Genomic DNA, 22,573 nt, shown 5'->3' with positions numbered 1-22,573 from the left:
TGCTCGGAAGAGATTCCCAATCGTTTCCATAAATCTTTGATAGCAGAGAGTGCTCATGTACTGTGGTTACTGTGCAGATTTTTCACGCGAGCAAGGGAATAAAGGAGATGTGTCGAGTGTGTATAGGCCTATGTGGTGTGGCCTTTCATCATTGAGGATTTTGCTTCTTCTTTTTTTCCTTTTGGGATATCGCCATGTGCAAATTGGATTGTAAATGAATCATAGGACAGCCTGGTAATGGTGGGTCCAGACCCGTCTTAGCATTTTGCAAAACAAAATAAAAAAGAAGACGTAAATTTATGTAGTTCGGTCATAGAGACCTACGCCTACGGTAACACCTCACAACCTCATATTTCTTCTATATTTTTTTATGTTGTTGCATCATATTTATACATAGGCTCATGGGATAAGGACGAGCCAAGATAACAAATAAGAAAACAAATAAACTGCCATAACTGCTAAACAAGTTTCCTAAAACAATTGAGGAAGCATGAGGTGGTGAGATCTATATCCTTATCTTCAACACCTCCCCCCTTAAGTGGGGTGTAAATATTCACGCATCCCCACTTGTTGATGTTGATCTCACGTCAACCCTTTGGTGAGACCGTCTGCAAGTTGTTCTGAGCTTTTGGTATAGAGAGTAGAGATTTCTCCTTTTTGCACTTTCTCGCTGACATAGTGACAATGAATTTCTATATGTTTGGTTTTTTCATGAAACACAGAATTTGCAGCAATAAAAATGAATTATCACAGTGCAAAAGAATCAAAGAGTTGATTTGAAGTCCCATCTCAGCCATTAGAATTTTTACTCACGTGATCTCACTGACGGCAGCAGCCATTGCTCGATACTCAGCTTCAACATTGGATCTAGATACAATCCCTTGCTTCTTGCTCTTCCACGAAACCATATTTCCTCCAACAAATATATAGTAGCCTGAAGTGGACCTTCTATCTGGACTTTCAGCCTAGTCAGCGTTAGTGTACCCTTGGATGAAAATGTTTCCATTCCTCTTAAACCATAATCATTGGCCTGGTGTTCGCTTCAAGTATTGTAATATTTGATTTGCATTCTTTCAATGACACTCTTGTAGAGCATGCATATATTGACTTATATGACTAATAAAATAAGTTATGTCAGGTCTCGTAATGGTAAGATATATGAGCTTGCCTACTAACTTTTGATAACTTTCTTTGTCAACAATAGGATCTTCAGAGGATATAGTAAGCTTTTGCCTCGCTTCTATGGGAGTTTCTACGGGTTTACATCCCAATTTGCCTACATCTTCCAGTAGATTTAAAGTATATTTTTGCTGAGACAGAAAAAAACCCTTCTTGGAGTGAGCAACCTCAATTCTTAGAAAGTAGCAAAGCTTGCCCAAATCTTTTATATCAAAGGCATCGTGAAGGAGAGCTTTGGTGCATAAAATGCTTTTATCATCCATCCTTGTCATAATACTATCATCTACATATACCAACACGAGTTAGATTGCCATTTTCTCTTTTAATGAATAAAGAATTATCATCATTGCATCTAACAAAATTATTTTGTTATAGGGTCCTGCTTATGCAATAATGCCAAGCTCTGGGAGTTTGCTTTAGGATGCTCGGGGGGGGGGGGGTCATATATACTTTTTCCTTTAATTCTCCCTGCAAGAAAGCATTTTTAACATCTAACTGATATAACAGTCAATTATAATTGCAAGCAATAGAGAGAATAATCCTAACAATATTCATTTTTGCAACTAGAGCAAATATTTTCTCATAATCAAGACCTTGGGTTTGAGTATATTCCTTTGCAACTAGCCCTACCTTGTACCTTTCAATTGAGACATCACTTTTGTATTTTATTTTATATACCCATCAACATCCAACAACCTTTTTTCTTGGTAGCAAGGTGACAATATTTCAAATCTTATTTTTATGAAGAGCATTTAATTCTTCGTTCATGGATTGCACCTATACAGTGATTTTCTTTGCTTCTTCATAGCTCGCCGGTTCTTGATAAGTATCTATGTTGTTAATATAAGCATTGTAAGACTTGGTAATATTTTTGTATCCAATATATTATTCAATTGGATATGTGATAGTAGAATAAGTGACATAATTATTCAGCCGAGATGGCAGACAAGTAACTCGTTCAGATCTTCTCAAAATAGGTTAAACTTCTTCAACATTTTCAGCTTGATTTATAGAGATATTATCTCCATCAGCTTCTTGAGACAAAGCAGACGCAACAAGTTGATCTTGATTTTCTTTTATATAAAGAAATTCATCATAAGTATCTAATTTTGGTAAGATAGTCTCTCTCTGAGATGTAACATCCCTTAGATTTTGTGAGAAATATGGGGTATTTTCATCAAAAAATACATATCTTGATATGTAAAGTCGCTTCTCTTTCATATTGTAATATTTATATCCTTTTTTATAGGTAGAATAACCCAAGAAGACACACCTGAAAGCCCAACTGCTTAGTTTATCAAGACTCTGTTTTTGCTTGGCCACATATCCAACACACCCAAAAGTATGCATGTGACTTATGTTCAACTTTTTTCCTTTCAGAATTTCAAGAGACACACATTTTTTAAGGTTTTGACTAGGAAGTCTATTTATAATATAGCACACATTCATAACCGCATCACACCAATTTTTTTTGGAACATGCATTTGAGGGTGAAGAGGCCGAGTTACCTCAAGGAGATGCCTATTTTTCCTTTCAGCGACTCTATTTTGTTGAGGAGTCCCAACACAAGTAAATTGATGATCAATGCCTTTGTCTTTTTCAAACAAATCAAAAGGAGCATTTTTTTATTCAGATCCATTATCAGATCTGAGAGCTTTGATTTGTATCCCATATTGTGTTTCCTCCATAGTGTAAAAGATTTTAAATTTATCAATCACCTCATCCTTAGATTTAAGCAAATATAGCCATGTCACTTTAGAAAAATCACCAATAAAGGTCAAATAATATGTAAAACCAGAATAAGATATAATTAGGGTAGCCCCCCACACATGAGAATGTACTAGGTCAAATAAGTGTTTGACATTATTTTCAGCCTTAAAAAAAGGAGGTCTATACATTTTTGCATACCGACACACATCACATTGCCGACAATCATAATAAAAAATAGGAAATAAGGTTTTTAAGGTCTGACTTGAAGGATGACCTAATCGTCTGTGCCACAGGGAACAATCTCTTCTAGTGGTAAGCATGGCCTATGTCCCCTTCTCAACAGTATATAAGTCGTTAGCAAGTTTTCCTGCACCAATCTTCTGCTTCGTCATTCGGTCCTGAAACACCACATTATAAGGAGAGAAAATGACATTGCAATCCAATTCTTGAGTGATCTAGGAGACAAATAAGAGAGAAATTGTAATTTACCCATTCCTTCAACTTTCACAGTAGAGCCGTCAACAATAGTAACCTGATTTCTCTCATCTGCTTCTTTAATATTATGTAAATGTGTCATAGAATTACACATATTTTCAGATGCTCTAGAGTCAATAATCCATATATTTTTGTAATCAATTAAAAAGGCAGGAATCTTACCGGTTTGAGGAAGACTAGAGGTTGACGCTACCATTGCCATTTTCTCATGCTCCTTGCAGAGTTTTTGAAGTCGCTCTATCAATGTTTGCAAGGTAGTATCGCCCGAATTTGTTGATGCAACTTGAGCTGTAATATTTTATTGATCTGATTTCTGAGCACTTGGTTTCCCATGAAGCTTGCAACATCTATCACGTGAATGACCATCTTTCTTGTTGTGAGTGCAAGTGATTTTTCTGCCCTTGCCTTTGTAGCTGGTATTGACTCGATCATCATGTTTTAAAAAGGAGGTAGCAAATGTTGTCTTATAATTGGATTCTTTGTGATTAGCATCATATTGAATAGTATCACTATTCATGACCTATCTGCGAGATTCTTCTCGCATAATAGTAGAGCACACATTGCTAAGTGACGGGACTTCAGCATCCATTAAGATCTGACTACGTAAGTGTTTAAATTCATTCCAAGGCCTGCTAACAGCTGAAAAACCTTTTCATGTTCCCTCAATTTCTAGAAGAAAATCAAATTTGTATAAGTCGATGTATAGAACTCATACTCGTCCCACATCATTTTCATCTTGCCATAATAATCACAAAACGACATGGTCTCCTTTTTTAGATTATGAATATCACAAGATAATTGATATAGGTCATGTGCTATATTATTTTGTTTAGAATATAGCTCTTTTGCAGTATGCCAAATTTCTTGTGTGGTGTCGAGAACTAAAAAACTTTCAGCTATGCGTGGTTCCATAGAGTTTAAGAACCATAATATAACAAGATCGTCGGCCGATTTCCATTCATGAAAAATGGAATCAATATTTGTTGGCTTTTGGATTTCACCATTGATGTAGCCAAGCTTAGATCTACCACTAAGATATAGCATAACAGATTTCGACTATTGCAAATAATTTTTTTTCATTTAACTGAATAGAGGTAAACTTTGAATTAGGTACTTGTTCTTACACCAGAACTCTTTCAACACTAGCATCGGCTGCAACACTGGACTGACTTACAAAGGAGGATGAACTATCGGTTGCCATGGTGATGACCCAAACACCATACACAGATCATATGACTCTGATACCATGTATCAAAACAAAATCAAGAAGAAGACGTAAATTTATGTGGTTTGGTCATAGAGACCTACGTCTACGGTAACACCTCACAACCTCATATTTCTTCTATATTTTCTGATGTTGTTGCATCATATTTATACATAGGCTCATGGGATAAGGACACACCAAGATAACAAATCAGAAAACAAGGAAACTTCAATAATTGCTAAACAAGTTTCCTAAAACAATTGAGGAAGCATGAGGTGGCGAGATCTATATCCTTATCTTCAACATAGCAGTATGACAAACATGTTTTACATAAAAATTTTGGGCATTTTGGAAAAGCAGTGTTTTTTCAAAATGGTTTAATTTGTAGAAAACACTTTTCCCATCGTCATTGTTTCTAGTAACCTAAGGGTGTCAATGGTTCGGGTTTGGCCTGGACCCTACCCAAATCGAACCCTATACGATCAGGGTTTGGTAATAAACAAAGAGATGGACCTAGGTATGATTTGTGAAATTTCATAGGTGACCTGAACTTGGACTAAGATCAGCAAATTTTCAATGTAAAAAAGAAAAAAATATTATTTTACCAGGTATGGTTCATGTGATTTGGATATCGTTTCTCTTATGATATGTCTTACTAGACTCGGATTCAGATCCAGTACCAGTATCTCAAATCAAATCTGGATGATCTCGTAGTTCAATGAAGAGAGAATGAGAACCACAGCAATTTGACCTTACTAGTTTATTTGAAGGTTCTCCGCATGGGGCCTGTCTCCCTTTTCCACCACTCGCATGCAGTACATGCCCTGCCGTGAAGCACACAGAAGTTGTCATGAATGCCCGCCCCCTTACCACAACTTTATTGCCTCTGCTAATTTTTTTTTTTTTACGAGGAAGAAAAGCCCTCATCAAGCACCAGGTCACATAATGGGCCCTCTTTACTACGAGCTAAAACTCGGGGGTCCTGTGCCAAGCTGAAGGCCCAGGTTCAAATCCCTCTGCCACATTGGGCTTTAAGAGATATCTGGTAGGGGTCTGCCTAACCCCAGCTTGTCTTTTTTTTTTAAAAACTGTGTTTGAGTCTCACCTGTCCCAACCATGATAAAGCAACGGGCAGCCCCAATGCACCAACACGATTCGATCCTGGGTCTTCAGCTTGACACATGACTCTGCTGACCACATAGGTAATCACTGGAGTGGTATTCTCTACTATTTCAGCTTCAAATGTTTTTATAGTTCATGAGCAGCCTTTTCATTGAAACTGGAGAATTGAAACACAGAGAGGGTCACGTCGGTAGCAACGCATCTTAAAAATGAACAACCATCAAAACAGTGAACAAGTTCATTGTGTGAGGCATTCATTTTAGAACCATTCTGATGCTGTTCATCTGAAACATGAACTACGTCGTCGTCGCCGCGAAAAAAAGTGGGGCCCATCAAAGTAACAGGCATCTCATTCGTGCAGGTTTTGGATACAACCGCTTAGAAAACCAGAATAGGTCGCAATGTGATCATGCAATATCCAGAGAATTCCACTTTTTTTGGATAAGTAGGAATGCACCAACACTTAAAGAGTATTCCAACGTAGCCAACAAGGCTTCCTATCATCAATGTCACTAAGGTGAAGGGACGTCATGAGTCCAAAACCTACGGATGTGTGTCGCTCCTTGGTGGGCAAAGGTGACCCTGGCGTTTTATGCCATTGAGCTCAACGAATAAGGTGATTAATTTATGGAAAATGATCGTACCTGTACGATAAAAGTAATGTGTTTTTTTGAAAAAAAACCCTTCAATTTTGGAAAATCTGTTCGATGTCTAAAACCGTAACTTTTCAATTGTAAATAAACCTTTTCACCCATCACACATGCCATTTTTCTCTATATTCGAACTTCCCTCTCAAATATCTAAAATATGCAAATTTCCTCTCAAATATACAAATTTTCTCCAACACATTTGAGAATGTCCTATTGCATGATTCCACATTTGCGAATATCCTAACCTTCGCCCGTGAGTATTCTCACACACTTGCAAACACCCTCTTGACTGTGCCCTTATGCAATTTTTAGTAATCTCTAGTTTGTTGAAAAAAACTGACACTTCAAAAGTGCTATGGGCCTTTAGCAACATTTCAAAAACACCACTAAAGCTTTTAGCAACACTTCAAAAACACGATAGGCCTTTAATGACACTTCAAAAACACTACTATGCTTCAAAAATGCATATTTGAGGGGGGGAAATCACAAAATACAATATAACATTTACATATTTTGAGTGGAAAATCCCATATTTGGGTCGCATATCTTTATATTTTGAGAGAAAATTTGCAAATGCATTAAAGAAAATGTATGTATTTTGGATATTTGAAAGAGAAATTCACATATCTGAAGGGAAATAGCGTGTGAATGGTGAAAAGTTCTTTTTACAGCTGAAAAGTTACAATTTTAAACATCGGGCGGATTTTCGAGAAAAATGTAAACATGTCATTTTTTATGTACGATCATTTTTCGATTAATTTTTTTCCCGTCCTGCAAAGAAAAAAATAACATGAATATTGAAAAGTATGAATTAAAGACTCCAAATACATGATATACACCCAAGTTTCATGAAAAAGAATATCTGCCCCTGTTTCTCAATCAACGAAAGGGTCTTATGTTCTCGCTTTCTCATGGTTTAACATGTAATAATGTACATATACATCAAACAATGGAGGCTACAAGATCAAAACATTGAAGTTAGCAAAGAGTTCATGAAACCAGAAACTTATTTAGTTCTTCTCTGTATACAGACATGATCTTCGGCAACGTAATATACACAGACTCCTTTTTTTTTTTTCCAATTTTGCTTGTTTCGTTAGTGCCTCATTACATTCAGGCATAGCTTAAAATTTGAACCAAATTGACCAAGTTGAACATCTCTGAGATGACTAGTAACGCTTTGAGATCCTTGGTATCCAAAACTTCTGCTTCCGGTCATGATAGATCCTTACCACCACAGCTGCTGTTTCCTCTATTGCTTTACCTGTCACCTCTGCATCCACACAATCCCCCACAACCAAAAAAAATCACAGTTTGCAAGTTTATGCTTCGTGTTACAAAGTCCAAATTTTGAACCAAACAGTGTTGTTTTTATGATGGTACAAGGGGGTTTGTTTTGCTTAGAGCTGGACACACGGATCATCTTGCAAAAATCTGGATATTTCATGCTCCACAATATCTAAGATTGTCTTGTTTCCAGTGGGGCCATGAAAAAACCCATCATCTTTTCATGATAACCCATCTAAACTCAAAGCAAGCACATTGTCAGGGGCTGTTTGGTATCTGGATAATCTCAGATTTCAGAAAGGCATCATAGAATAAGGCATATTATGGAGTGAACTGGGATATTCCAAACCAGGATCCCCCGATCTCTTAACTCATCTAGTATGTGGCAGCATTTTGAGTGGGGGACCACATAAATGCTATCATGTGATTGGCTGAGCACACATAGGAGATCAGGGGATCCGGCTTTGGAATATCCCAGCTAATCCACCTTTTCAGAAAAGTAGGCAACCAAACACCCTCCACAGACTCGCTCTTACCTTGCCCAGGTCACAGCCCATGTTTGGAAGGCGTGGAAATATCAGAATTTCATGGATTTTCAAATGTGCTACTCTTAACATTTGAAACTCCAAAAAAATCTAAGAATCTCTGAGACATTCCACATGCACAAGAATTGGATTTGGGTGCCTGTCATCCCACTAGAAAAGCCTTATGATGGTCCATAAGTAATTCTTGTGGGCCATCCCTGCATGATGCGATATGGGTCCCCTCATAGATTTCAGCCGTCAGCTTTCAAGTGTCTCTAATGGTGCTTTTACTTGGCTGCACCCATTAGCAGGCATTTGAGGCGCTGGTAAGGTCAATTAGGGTAAAGGAAACCATGCCTGAACTGCCCCTACTATTTCACCGAAATGCCAACATGAAACTATTTGCGAAAGACCAAGGGTGTTTTAGTCAGGAACAGACCGATCACTGGCCACCGTGGGTTCTGCGCAAAAAGGCCCCCGCAGAACTCCAGCTCCTCCCTAACATGGTCCATCTCTGAGTAATTGCTCCGGTTCCCGGAACCGAGCCCGAGAGTCTTCGCCCTCGCCTTGCGGATCGTCTGAAGGACAACCGGGTTGATCGTCAACCCGAAGATCTTGTTCTGGTCCACCTCAAAGAGGTACTTTGGCAGGTCGATGCCCATGACTACTGGCACATTCGCGACTTTGTAGCCCTTCTGCGCCAGGTAGATGGATAGCGGGGTCTTCCCGGTCCGGGAAACCCCAACAAGGACAATGTCAGCCCGGCGTAGGTTCTGTGGCTGGGCACCGTCGTCCTGCTTTATGGTGAACTCGATGGCCTCGATCCGGCGGAAGTACTCCTTCGTGAGTGGGGCCTTGCCTCGTGGGACCCCTGACGGGTTCACGCCGAGGTGGGCCGCGATGGCCTCGGTTGTGGGTCCCAGTATGTTGGTCGATGGGACACCCCAGACCTTGCAAGCCTGGTTGGCGGACTCAGCCATGTTGGGGTCGGCTAGGGTGTACAGGACGAGTGCGCCTTCCATTGCAGCTTGCTTTACGATCTCCAGCAGGCGTTCCTCATCCTCAACCTGAGTCCAGGCTCGTCTGTGTCATCTCTTTATGTTTTTGTAAACAAATAATTGAGATAAGCAAACAATGTAACCTAGATTTTCTTAACTATTTAAAAAAGATAAAGAAGTTCTAAAAATGTAAGGAGAAAAAAAAAACAATCATGTTTAGTTTAAGCAGAACCAAATTTTAATATGTTGATATCGCCAAATTAACTAAGGCTCTGTTTGGTAGCCTTGAATTGGAGACGTGATGCGGTTTCCCCAAGTGCTCTCATGCTCTCTGCTGTTTGAGAGAAGTGGTGTTGCCAAAATACTTGCCCATTAGGGTAGGATTACAAAAAAAATACATGTAAAAATATTTTTTACTACCTAATGAGCTTCTACGAGTCCAGCCGAGCTGAGTGAGTTACCTGTTCCGGTTTCCCAGCCCTAACTCTGACTCAAGACTATTACGATCACCAAATAGACTGGATAAAACTCCCAGCTTAGCACACCCAACCTATTTAGCCAGTACAAAACCAATCCAGGAACTAGACTTAAAAGGCAAGACCACGACTGAGCCCAGCACCTGATTTGGACTTTTGCTAGACTCACAGCAATCCTCATGGATCATTGTCACAAATATCGGAGACAATTTTTGAAAAAATAACAAGATTTTATCATGATTATATATAGAGAAATGGAAACCTATAAAATACAAAACCTACTAAATGAAAAATGCTATTGAATTTTCAAAAATTTCTGGTGTTTTTTCAAAATTCCGACAGTACAGATGTTTTAATAAATTCTAAATTATCCAAATACCGATTTTTTCATGCAATCCAAGTGTCGATTTTTATATGCTGAACACGTGGGTCAGAATTTCGGAAAAAATATCAAAAAAATCACTCTCGTGTTTTATTTAGTAGGTTTTGTATTTTGTAGGTATCGTAGGTTTTCATTTTCCATATATATCGGTCATTGGTTAGATGTGTGACATCGGCTTCGATCACGGCACAGCCAAACCGGTTCATGGACCGGACCCAAATCCACAATCCAAATAAAGACGGGAGGAGAATATTTGTCAAGAAAAAAAAATGGAAAAAGCAGAGAAGAAAGGAGGAGGATTACCCCGGAGAAGAGGTGGGTTTGGACGGCGCAGCCTCGGTCGACGAGGCAGTGATCGAATTGGCCGAGGGCCGCATTGACGGTGTGCTCAGCCGTCCACCCCGTGCCGTCGGAGATCATGTAGATCGACTTCCCCTCTCCAGTCTCCTCCACCCCTTCCTCCTCTTCCTCGTCGCTCAGGAGGAGGAGCGATGCCAGCGCCTCCGGCGTGGCCGTGGCCGAGGCCGAGGCCGCAGCGGGGGGCTCGGAGCGGAGGGTTTTTGACTGATTCCGCTTGGTCTGCCGTTCGATCCTCCGGCCGGAACGGATCGCCCGGGCTCGAGACCACCGGCTCAGCTGTGGGCTCACCCTGGATTTCCAATCGCGGGGTTCCGGATCGGCGTCGGAGGGCTTGGGGTAGTCGGCCTGGGGAAGGCAGGAGAGGGGTCGGAGTCGGAGTTGGAGCTTGGGTTTAGGGTAGGTGAGGGAGAAGGGCGGTGGAGTCCTTGCAGAAGGGAAGGTCATGGCCACCGTGAGCCCCAAATTCATGGCGGATGGCGAGGAAGAGAAACGATGGTGGGGAATCGGAAAAGATTTTGGGGGATTTTTTTTTCTTTCGTTTTCAGGAGGGAGAGGGGAGGGGAGGGGAGGGGTGAGGAGGAGACATACATCAGACAAGAAAAACAGGTGGATTGAAAATTTTCGAAAAACGAAATAAAAAATGAGAGGAGGAAGCATAAAAAGGATAAAATTTGAGTGTTGAGAGTGGGATTTGAACCCACGCCCTTTCGGACCAGAACCTTAATCTGGCGCCTTAGACCAACTCGGCCATCTCAACACTTATAAAAAACTTGTATAATATAATATATTATAAAAATATCTATTGCAGGAGCTTACACCTCCCATAACTTTGGCTGGCTGTATAGGGAGAGATTATTTTTTTGTTTTTGAAAGAAACCGCTCACTCGATCAGGACCTAGCTGGCTCTACCTAACCTACTTATGGTTGTTGTCCGGCAGCAGCGAATAAAACTTCTTGTACTTATCAGTTGCCCCCAAAGAGTTTCAGCTTAAGTGCAAGGGGGTGACACCCATGTCATGAAATTTGCACCCAGTAGAGCTACTAAGATTGTTAGGCAATATTTGGAATTTCATCCGTCATTCAGCTTGAATTTAACTCGTTGAAGGAGGAAGATGAGAAAAAAAAGGAGGTTTGGGTCTGTGTCCAGATTTCGAGTTCCATACTAGGGATGCAAACAAATCGGATCTAGATCAGTTAAATACATAAGAAAAGCGGTTCTGGATCAGGTCAGAACAGCCAAAATTCATAAAAGTTCTACACTAGATCCCGTCCGTTTGCATCTCTATTCCATACTCTTCAATCACGGAATTCAAAACCAGGAAGCAGTGCACTTTGAGAATTCACTGAAACATGCTTGAGCATTAGAATTTGGACATCGGCCTATATGGGAAATTAGGTTTCCCAGCCAATACGAGTTGCGTCTGGGCTCCAGATTACAGATCCGGCCCTACTGCGAATCAAGCCTTTAACCTGGCCCTGCCTAAATACAAAATGAATGGGTTCAACCTGAAACTGATAAAAAGATCAGACCGGGCTTATATTGGGCCTGGGTTCAAGTCAGGCCTTTATTGGGCACTACTCAGGCAGGGGCTGGCACCACCCTTATTGACCATAACGCACAGGGAGTCTTTTGGCATTTTGCGTATTGTTTTCGGTGGATTAGCATCTCGAGGTTGTTTGATGAGCATAAAGAAATCGTCTTGGTAGCCACTACCAAACCAACAGAACAAGAGGTTGGAGTCATCATTTCTCTCAAATTGGAAAAGCATTGCGTCAGGGCTTTGTTCATTGGTTCTAATGCACCTTCCATTAAGCAAATAAGTTCATGTACTTGATGCCAAGTGAGATGGGGATTGGATACAACGTCATAATAGGTCAGTAACTGCTCTCGTATGAGTTAAAATTTTATTTATTTTTTTTGTTTATGTGGAGAGAGAGAGAGAGAGAGAGAGAGAGAGAGAGAGAGCTTTGCATCTGACATACAGTGAGACCCATCCTAAATTCAATCAGAGTCGTTCCAACCAACAGCTATGGTTAGTCCACACTCTCATATGAATTTGGACTAATCCTAGCCATCCACATGCATCAATTGGATGGCTTGGATCAACATAGATCCGCTTGCATCATATGTCAAGGGTAGGATCCTTTTGTGGGGAAAGAAGGCTAAGTGGAAGGATCGATTTTGAAGGATTTTGCCTGCACTTGTTCTGTTCTAGATGGCCATTCAGTCATTTACATGAGATCCTCCAATAAGCTTCTTTGCAGCACACCCTACCCTACTGATCTGTCTCTCACCAGTAGGAAGAATTAGTATAAATGTTTTATTCAGGTATGAAAATTTGTTAATGAATATTGTTATCTTTTGGAATCAACAAATGAGCAACTTAATGAGAAAATTTGAAGCAAACCAAATTATCTACAGGGTTATTATCTTAATCATAGCTATGATTGGATTTTGACAATCTTGTTGGCTCTTTTTTCTCAAAAGCCATGTTTAATTGAGCCGATCTAAGGGCAACTCGATCCTACTTGTAACTCAACTTCAATCAATGTTCATTGAGCAACATATTCAAACTTGATGTAGATACCAAAATTTTTATGATCCCGACATCCTTCAAACAAGTGACAAAGCTTAGACAACAAGGAAGATTTTGTCGTCCATCTAGAGGATGACTCACCGTGCATTATGAGACAACTGAGAACTGAGCGCCATCCATTATAAGATGGCTTCGTGCACCAAATGTTTGGATAAGCTATATGACTTATCCATATATCTTCCTTATGGCCAGGCACATTTTTTAGGGTGAGAGGTCTCCTCTTTGATGCGCCTTCATTCGAGAAATTTTTTTTGGATGAGTCTTATCTTCATTTGGGATAAACTTGGATCTATTTAAACTGGATCTGAATCCAAGAAATTTGATAACCCATATCCCATTCAAAAAACTTATAAATAAAGCTAGCTCCTAGGATCAAAAGATCTAGGAAATTAGATATTGAAGTGTTGGCATCGCAGAACAAGTTCGTTCATTGAAAAACCACCGTAATGACGCGGAGGTGTTGGTGGACGAAAAATGAGCGTAAAAGTTAAACGAACTCATTTACTTCATTTAATCATTTAATTGGTACTTATACATATTTATATTTTATTTACATATCTGAATCCGGGACAATGCGTTTCGAGCTATGGAGATCGAGAAACTGGTCTAGGCTTTACCTTCTTGTCAGGTGAAGGATTTCACAAATCCGAGTTAGTTATTCTCCCCAACTTCAAATTTTTATCAGCACTTGACCAAATACGAATATGATTTAGGTCGGAATTCATTTGGTTGTTTGGAGAAATTTGTGAAATACAAATACACACACATCCAAAATCCCAACCTAGATCCAACTAGGGATGTAAACCGGTTGGACTGTTGAATCTAGGCGTTACCCAGTCCAAACTAATCGGATCTAAAGTAGGATGGGCATCAATGAAAACCAAACTTGGATACCTTTTAAAGTCCGACATTTATATGTATTTGGATTCGGATCATAGTTGGATTCAGATTTTATTAGGACTTGACCTCAGCTTCTGGTGCAAAACTCTATTCCAAGTCCGAATCCAATTATTAGTAGGATCCAACTTTGGCTACCGAATCTGACTAAACGGATTAGGATTTGTTCAGATGCCTGAACTGAAACTTGACTTACCTGAATCTGTTTAGTTGGGTTCAACAAAAGAGTTTTGGATCTGTCTAGATAAACTGGTTAGGTATGGTTTTATGTTTTCATGGCGTGAACTCAAATTAGACACCAATTCTGACTCTGGATCTGACTAGAGTGCTCAGCTTGCCTGTAAATCAAATAAGATACTTATAGGGATGTCAATTAATCTAATTTTATCCCACCAAATTTGATTATGTTTAGTTGCATTTGGTAAGCCAAAACCATATCCAAATATAATAGGATGCAAAGATGGTTTTGATTTGTGGTTACCGAATCTGACCAATTTCTGAATCCGTTTAAATGTAAAAAAGCGGATCTGGTATGAGCTTTTTACCATCCGAATCCAAATCCGATTTTGAATCTGTTTAGCCAGATACATAACTAGCTGGATCCCAGTTCAGTAAAGTCCTTCATCTGTAGGGGTGGGCAACCGGCCAAGCTGCCTGATGGGTCAAGCCGAGATCGGTCTGCCATGAGCCAAGTTTGGGCTAAGGTTTTAGGCCCAGGCTGGTTAGGTACAGGGCCAAAACCCGACTTGCTATATACGTGGGTCGGGCTGAGTTAGCCCACGGGCTATCGGGCCAGTTCGATGGGCCAGAGTTATTAATTTTTTAATAATATAAAAATTAATTATTACATGGTAACTTGATAATTATTACTATTTACCTAATTATTTTATGAAAACTAGAAAGACAATTAATTGGGTGCACAGGAAGTTGAGAACTTGTTAATTATTACTATTTACAAATGGATTGGTCTGGGTCTAGCTAAACCCGGCTCGATTCACATTGATCCATTGGGCCAATAGACTTCTCTTCAAATCCGAGCTAAAACTCGGCCCGTTGGTAAACGGGCTGGGCATCTCCGGGCTCTGCCGCACTTAATTTCAAATCCATCGCTTAACCTGACTAGGCTAATCCGATTGTGTCGTCCCAGACACGACACGAATTCGATCCGTTCGCAAACCGAGTTAAACACTCACACAGCGCCAGTGTTCACTGATCTTTCCAGGTTAACGATTTGACGAAACGGATCGGAAGACTCGGCTTTTCTTTCTACGTCTCTCTCTCTCAACGGATTCTGCAACCACCATGAAGCCTCTCCACCGACGCCCCACCGTCCTCCTCCTCCTCTTCATCGTTCTCTCTTTCTCCGTCTTGCTCTTCTCCATTCAATTCTCATTCACTCATAAAACCAATCCCCTTCTTTTCCTCCCATTCCTTTCTCCATCTTCCTTTCTTACTCCTCATTATCTGATCCTGTTTCCTGGCTGCCCTTGTAGGATCGAGGAGAAACGAGCTGAGAGAGAGGAGCGTTCTGAGGCTGTATCAATTCCAAAGCCAACTTCAGCAATGCGTGGTCAGTGCTTTCTTTACTCGATTTGATTCACACCCATTTCGCTTTTACTTTTTCTTTGTGTAGATTTGGCCGAGAAATTATACATCTTTCAATATGACCTTCCTTCTATTGCATAGATCCATTCCTATTGTTCTCTTAACATTTTTATTCCTCATCTTTTTATCTTTTTATTCTCTTTTCCTTCTTTTGAATCTTACCGTGCGTGATTTGTTGGTAATCAGGGATGAATTTTTTGTCTTTATGGATTTGAGCTCAAATAGAGACTTGGGTCTTTCTTCTTTTGCTGGATTTTTTTTTTGTTCTTAGTGATTTGGGGAGTTGGAAAGTGGGTTTAGTTCCTTGATGAAGTCGTCACAGGAGCTTTGATTGGGCGCTTATACGGTGGGCATTTATGCATTGATTTATAAAGTTCAACCCTTTTTCTACATTTGGCAGTTCCAGTGATTCGGAGAGCTGAAAATTGGAGTGGGTTTACTCATTGATTTTGCCACGTTTTGGTCTGGGTTCTTGAGCAGTGTGTCTAGTCCATGTGATTTTATAATATCTTTTAATGCATCTGTTTGTTAATGGAGACGGGAATTAGCTAAGAATTTTCAAAGGAGTTGCCCAAGCAATGATTCGAATCGGTCTCTATGGTACAACCCAAGCAATGATTTGAGTGGCCTCTAGTTTGTGGGATGTTCAGTACGATTCTTATACAGAATTTGATCTCTTTTACATCTGTTTCTTCACAGTAACTTTCAGAGTTGAAAATTGGGTACGAGATGCCAATGAGCTGCCCAGACCTTGATTTGAATCCTTATGCAATTGGTTCTATCTTGTTGGGTCTGTGTGGTTTTGGTGCAAGTTTCATCTCCCAATTATCTTTGATAAATAAATTTGTAAGAATGCTGAGAAATTAAGGGGATCTTCCAGCAATGCCAATAGAAACTCAGTAGCATGTGCTAGTGCGTAGGCTGAGTTGAATTTATTCATTTTCAAGTTGCAGTTTAATCATTATAAGATTTCCTATAAGAGCAGTGAAGTTCAATTCACTGCTTAATTGACTTGGTACGAGTTGGTTCTCTACAAAATAACGGATGTAGAAACTGATGTTGCACAATAAGATCGATCATCTTAAGTTCTTGAGGTGTATGAAACTTCTAATTCTATATGTCTGGCCATATTCTAACTATTAGATAACATCTAGGCATACAAAGGCCTTGTCCTTACTGCAGATATTGTTGATCACTGCAAGCTGATCCTTAAATTTCCTGAAGGGACAAACAGTAGCTGGGTAAGCTCCTGGAATTTTGTAGCTTTTTCTTTTTTGGTACATCAGTTGGGACATATGTTGTCTGACTTTTCACATACTCTATCTGGCAGTACAATGAACAATTCAAAAATATGAACCCCTTGAGTATCCATATGATGTTTGTGAAGCTATTCTGTTATGGGAACAGGTAATGCCATTCTTTTAGATGGGTGTCAATATTGTTTCTGTTGGAGTTGTATCCTAACATTCAAGAATTGCAGTACCGGAACATGACTACAATCTTGACAAGGGAATATCTAGATGCACGGCCTGATGGTTGGCTAGAGTATGCAGCAAAAAGGATTGCACAATTGTATGTTGCTAAACACCTTTACTGGTTTTCCTTAACTTCCTAAGATCAAATTTTGTAGTCTCATGGAGATTCCAGAATTAACTTGTTTGATTATGTTGACTGTAGAGGGGCTGATAAATGCTACAACCGTACGCTTTGTGAGGAGCACCTTGAATTGGTTCTTCCATCCAAACCACCTTTCTATCCATGCCAATTTAGGACCTGTGCAGTTGTTGGAAACTCAGGAGACCTTCTAAAGACAGTTTGGACAAGAGATTGATGCACATGATGCTGTTATTCTAGATAATGAAGCACCAGTTAATGAGGTATACATAATTGACCTTTGTTCTTTCTTTTTTTTCTTTTTTGGGTTTTGATGGATAATATTTACTGAAGTAACTCAGAGCATTGCTCGATTGGTGGCTATCCATGCGACTCTGAAACTATTGCAGTTGGTGAAGTATTATTTTCTATAATGTGGTTGTTGCAATTTAGTTTTATTTAGAGTTAAAAGCACTAGGTGGTGTCTAGGTGCCAAAACCTCCATCCTCTCCTTTAATCACATGGCCATAGTTGATGACTACGTTACTGGGAAATCCAAAGGAATAAAAATATAATTTCATTATTGTTTGTTATTATCTTATAAGGCACATTTGGAAGTGGGAAAGATGTAGGAAAAATGATACAAAATAGAAAATCCATATGGATTTTCCGACACTTCCAAACGTTTCTCTCTAAGAGTGTTTTTCTAAAAAGTACATATTTTGATAGGAAACATTCCACAATGGGAGGGGGGAGGAATGTTTCTAGAAAATTTTTGTCCCCCCACCCCTCTCTCTCTCTCTCTCTCTCTCCCTTCCACCATCTCACCATCACGACACCACTACCCACCATCACCACCATCCATCTCACCTTCTTTGTGGAGGGTTCAACCGAACCCTCTTCCTCTCCTCCTTTATTTGAGGCCCTCCCTTCCACCATCTCACCATCACCACCACCCACCTTCTCACCACCACCATTTGGGGCTCTCTCTCTTATCTTCATCTTCCTCCCACCCACCCACAAGGCTTCCGATTTTGGAAAGGTACCTGGCACCACCAGCACCCTTTCCGCCACCCAGAGCCGGACCTGTAAAGAGGCCAATGAGGCTTGGGCCTCAGGGCCCCTAGGCCCCAAAAAAATTTAGGGGCCCATTTTTAAGGCCAGTGAGTATTGTTTAGGTAGTTTATATAAATATTTTATACATTTTTATTTAATATAATATAAATATTTGGAATATTATATTTGTTTAATGTGAATGCAAATTTTATTGTTATTTTGATTCTTTAAAAAAAATTCGGAGGCGCTGCCCCCGAACTCCTACTATTAATAGGGGGCCCATTTTTTCCCTCCGCCTCAGGCCCCATAAAACACAGGTACGGCTCTGCCGCCACCAATGGTGCCACCCCTTTTCAGACTGTTTTCACCAGGGCCGCCACTGCCACCACGGAGCCTTCTCCATGGCTCAGCCGGTGGGTGGCAGCCATGGTGGAGAAGCTGCTTCACCACCACCACCACCCTCCTCCTCTCTCTCATTTTTCATTTTATTTTTCTCCTGCACACAAACAAGTGAAAAAATTTCATTTTGAAAGATTATCATATCAAAACTTCTCATAGACAACATTTTCTTTTCTATGAGAAGTTTTCTTGCTTCCAAACCTGCCCATACTGTCTAAAGACAATGTATCAATTCTGATAAAGAATTTTTATTTACCCTTAATTTCCAAAATTTTGCCCAGCGTTGAAGACCAAAGCAAGTGCTAAACTACTTATTGGTCACAACTGACAAATAATCGACTGTGGTCCCATATGTCATTGGTGACTTTGCTTTGTTATTTTTCCTTTTCTTTCCTTTTTCCTTGTTTTCTTTGTGTTTGGCGGTGCATGATTGCATATTAGCACTTAGTTATTGCACTCTATATTGAACATGAAGTGATGCTGCAAGCCTGCAAGGCTTGCTATATAGATTACTATTTGCCTTTTGTTTCTTGTCTGCTTTTGGTTCCTTAGGTCAATATTGAATTTTGACAAGATTCATGTCTATAAATTTTAATACACTGCTATTACCAGCAATCACATTGAAAATATGAGCTGTATAGTGCTTTTTCTATTCTAACAGAAATTGTGCCTTTGCTTAATTTCATACTACAGTACTTTGACCATGCTTGTTCTGCATTTATATGATTGTAGAAATATGCAAAGTATGTTGGGTTGAAGAGGGACTTCGGCCTAGTAGCAAGGGGTGTTGCCTGCAACGTGATTGCTGTTGTCAATGGATCTGGTAAGCTTGTTTGAATTATATGCTATCAGTCTTGCTTGAAGTGAGAACCATAATCTTATTAATTGTATTATGTTATAGTTGAGAATATTCTTTTTTTGATGCACTTCTTTTTTATTGACTTCTTGTTAGTTGAAATGCTTGCATGTGATAATGCCTTTAAGAACGTATGACACACATATGTGTGTGTCCATCTCATTGCTCATATCCTATTATCACATGGATAAGGATGCGGAAACAGGATACAACACAGGTTTGGATTGTAGGAACGGCAATTTCCGTAATACAGGATTCAGGGATATGGATATATATATATATATATATATATATATATATATATATATATATATATATATATATATATATATATATATATATATGTGTGTGTGTGTGTGTGTGTGTGTGTGTGTGTGTGGTGGTGGGGGCTGGGGAATGATGTTTATGTTGTTGGTCATAGTGGCAGACTGGATTTAAGTGGTCTGGTCGGAGGTGCAAACTTTATCCACACTGGAGATAATTTTTTTAGTTTTAATTCTATAGTGTTTGATTAACTGTTTGGCCTAAAAAAGATGGTCAAATGAGTCAAATATGGTTATAAACAAAATAGGGTAGGGGTTTATGAAAGGCTTAGTAAAATAATATTCTTTGGTTGAGACATAAATGTGTTGGATAGGGTCAAATCGTGCTGGATATGGTTTGACTGTATCCTGTTCGTATCAGAACCGTATCTGTTTGGCATGGGTACAGTGTGCCAAAAAGGCATATCCCTGTGACATAGCTCATCTATGATATTCTTGTAAAGCCCCATTTTGAATGGGCTGAGAGCCCTTTTTCCGGCTTAAGACATACGATTGTTATTGTTTGCAGAGAGGGTCCTCAATTTAAAGGTAAAAGCCTGACTTATTAAGGTTCAGTTTTGTGTTCATGTCCTGACTTGTATTTTATACTGTTCTTGTTGATAAACATTTCCAGCTTGATGAAAGGGGACTGGTTCTGTATTTCCCTCATGTTTTTGCCCCTTTTTCTATTCTCTTGACTAGTTTAACTGTATTCTCATTCTTTGATTGGACACTTTTCTTTTTGGTTTCTCAGTTTATTAACTTTATCATTCCTTAAAAACATTTTCCTTTAAAATTCTAATCAAATATTCGTCTCATGTTTGATGGCTCATGGGTTATGTTGTACTCCACAATGACTATTTCAGCATGTGATATGTGATTTATTGCTTTTAAAAATCATGTGCATATTCTCAGTCCAGATTGGACTTATGTGCATAACATTTGATTTTGCAGCTGATGAGGTGCTAATAATCAAAAGTTTGACTCACAGAGACTTTAACACAATGATAAAGGTATGATGCACATAGATCTTAGGAAAAGAAGCAGTCTATCAACTTATACTGTATTGGTGGATGGTTTTCCTCATGCATGGCCATTAATAATTTTTTTTAGGCTTTTAACTCATCATGTATATATAGTCAATTGGTCATGTAAAAGTCTTACATCCTTACCATGTACACAATATAAACTCTATCCGCCTTAAAGAAGAGATTAGAAAAGGAAATCCTATGCTGGATTTGTTTTATCTGTTAATGTAACTTTTGTACTATGTCACACGGACTCGGCTGGGGAGGCCACGCACCCGCGTCGACACGCCCCGACATGGGTGCGGACTTGGTCAACGCACCTGGGCCGAGTCCGTCCACTTTATAGACTTGGTCAACTTTGACCAAGTCTATAAAGGTCCATTTTCAAACTCATTTTGATCGAGTCTATAATCCCAAGAAAAAATTTCTTTTGAGGGGCGCTGCCCCCCCTGGACCCCCGCCCGCTGAACGCGCAGCGGGACCCACGCCGGGGGGACCCCCTTCCTGTAAAGGCAAAATTCTGAATCAGGCTCCACAACTCATCACCCCTGCCTCGTTCTTGCCAGGCTGGTGCCTTTTGGGTGCCTTTGTGTTGCTATAAAATTTACAATCTTTATGTGTTAATATATATATATATATATAGCCGAGTCCCCGTGTCCAAAATTTTTTAAATTGCACCGCACCCGTGTTGCACCTGTACCCGCACCCGCACCCATGTGACATAGCTTTTGCATGTTATGCAGACACTTCCAAATCCCATTTGTCTTTTCCAAGGCATTGTACTTAGAAAAGGTGCTAAAGGAACTGGAATGAAATCAATTGAACTAGCACTCTCAATGTGTGATATTGTTGACATATATGGCTTCACAGTTGATCCTGGCTATGCAGAATGGTAGGCAAATACATTTTAATATGCTTGTAGGTATCTAGTCATCTTTGGCATTCTTTTTATGCATATATGTATACCATGTAGGACACGCTGTTTTTTCAACACCAAGAAAGGGACACAACCCACTGCAAGAGAGGGCTTACTATCAGCTTCTTGAGTGCCTTGGTGTACGTCTCTCTCTCTCTCTCTCTCTCTCTCTCTCTCTCTCTCTCTCTCTCTCTCTCTCTCTCTGTGTGTGTGTGTGTGTGTGTGTGTGTGTGTGTGTGTGTGTGTGTGTGTGTGAAGTTTGATTAATTTTGTGGGCGAAATGAACAGGTTATTAGAATTCATTCACCTATGAGGGCAAGCCCGAAACAAGATTGGTCAGATGTGCCTAGCAGAGACATGATAAAAACTGCCCATGCTGCTGCACTGCATTTAAAGAGAAGTGACGCTAGTATGGAAGGTAGCGACAATTTGGGAGTTGTAAGGTGTGGGGCACTGCAACCTCGGGAGTCAGCAAGATTTCAGGATCAGCTGATATGACTGACACTCGTAAGAATTAAAATTACATGAAGTGGGAAGTAATGCCATTGGAAAAACTTAGGAGAGAAGCACAAGAACACTGTACGGAAATGGAGGGTGTCTCCCTGTATAAAATGGATGGCAACAGATTGGATGATCTTGTGTGCGTGAGACATGATTGGAAAGCAAAGGTATAGGTGATGAGGATCACTTTCTAGCTGTCATTTTTTGTTAATGGCTTGGCCATATACAAGTAGCGAGAATGGCATGGCAAAGAATCCAGTGATGGCTGTCTGGGTTTTGGTTAATGGGTTCACAGAGCAATTATCTTCAACACAGCACATGATCGAACTCATGCAATCCAATGGATTGCTTGATCTTGATCTTAGTTCATAACTGGAGTGACTGTTAATTCCAAGACGGGCCTTCTCAATATCTCAACTCTTTGGTATGGATGCAA

General features: G+C 39.9%; 1 protein-coding gene, 1 non-coding gene and 1 pseudogene across 2 annotated transcripts; 1 reads left to right on the top strand and 2 right to left on the bottom strand.

Moving 5' to 3' along the window:
• Positions 1-7,204: 7,204 nt before the first annotated feature.
• On the bottom strand, positions 7,205-10,943 carry RP1 (PPDK regulatory protein). Its single transcript, XM_089997201.1, has 3 exons — positions 10,331-10,943; positions 8,611-9,238; positions 7,205-7,633 (listed from the first exon to the last, which is right to left on the bottom strand). Exons 1-3 carry the CDS (start codon positions 10,853-10,855, stop codon positions 7,530-7,532), a joined length of 1,257 nt encoding a protein of 418 aa, XP_089853327.1. The 5' UTR covers positions 10,856-10,943; the 3' UTR covers positions 7,205-7,529.
• Positions 10,944-11,063: 120 nt separating this feature from the next.
• TRNAL-AAG (transfer RNA leucine (anticodon AAG)) lies at positions 11,064-11,144 on the bottom strand. The gene has a single exon. It is a non-coding gene; the product is annotated as a tRNA-Leu (tRNA).
• A 4,039-nt stretch (positions 11,145-15,183) lies between these two features.
• Positions 15,184-22,310, top strand: LOC149844390 (sialyltransferase-like protein 1; annotated as a pseudogene).
• Positions 22,311-22,573: the final 263 nt, after the last annotated feature.

This window comes from Nuphar pumila, chromosome 2 (assembly GCF_984573655.1).
Source record: "Nuphar pumila chromosome 2, dmNupPumi1.hap1.1, whole genome shotgun sequence".
Taxonomy (NCBI): Eukaryota; Viridiplantae; Streptophyta; class Magnoliopsida; order Nymphaeales; family Nymphaeaceae; genus Nuphar; species Nuphar pumila.
The sequence above is the reverse complement of the archived record's forward strand: the minus strand, read 5'-3'. Positions and strand labels throughout refer to the sequence as shown.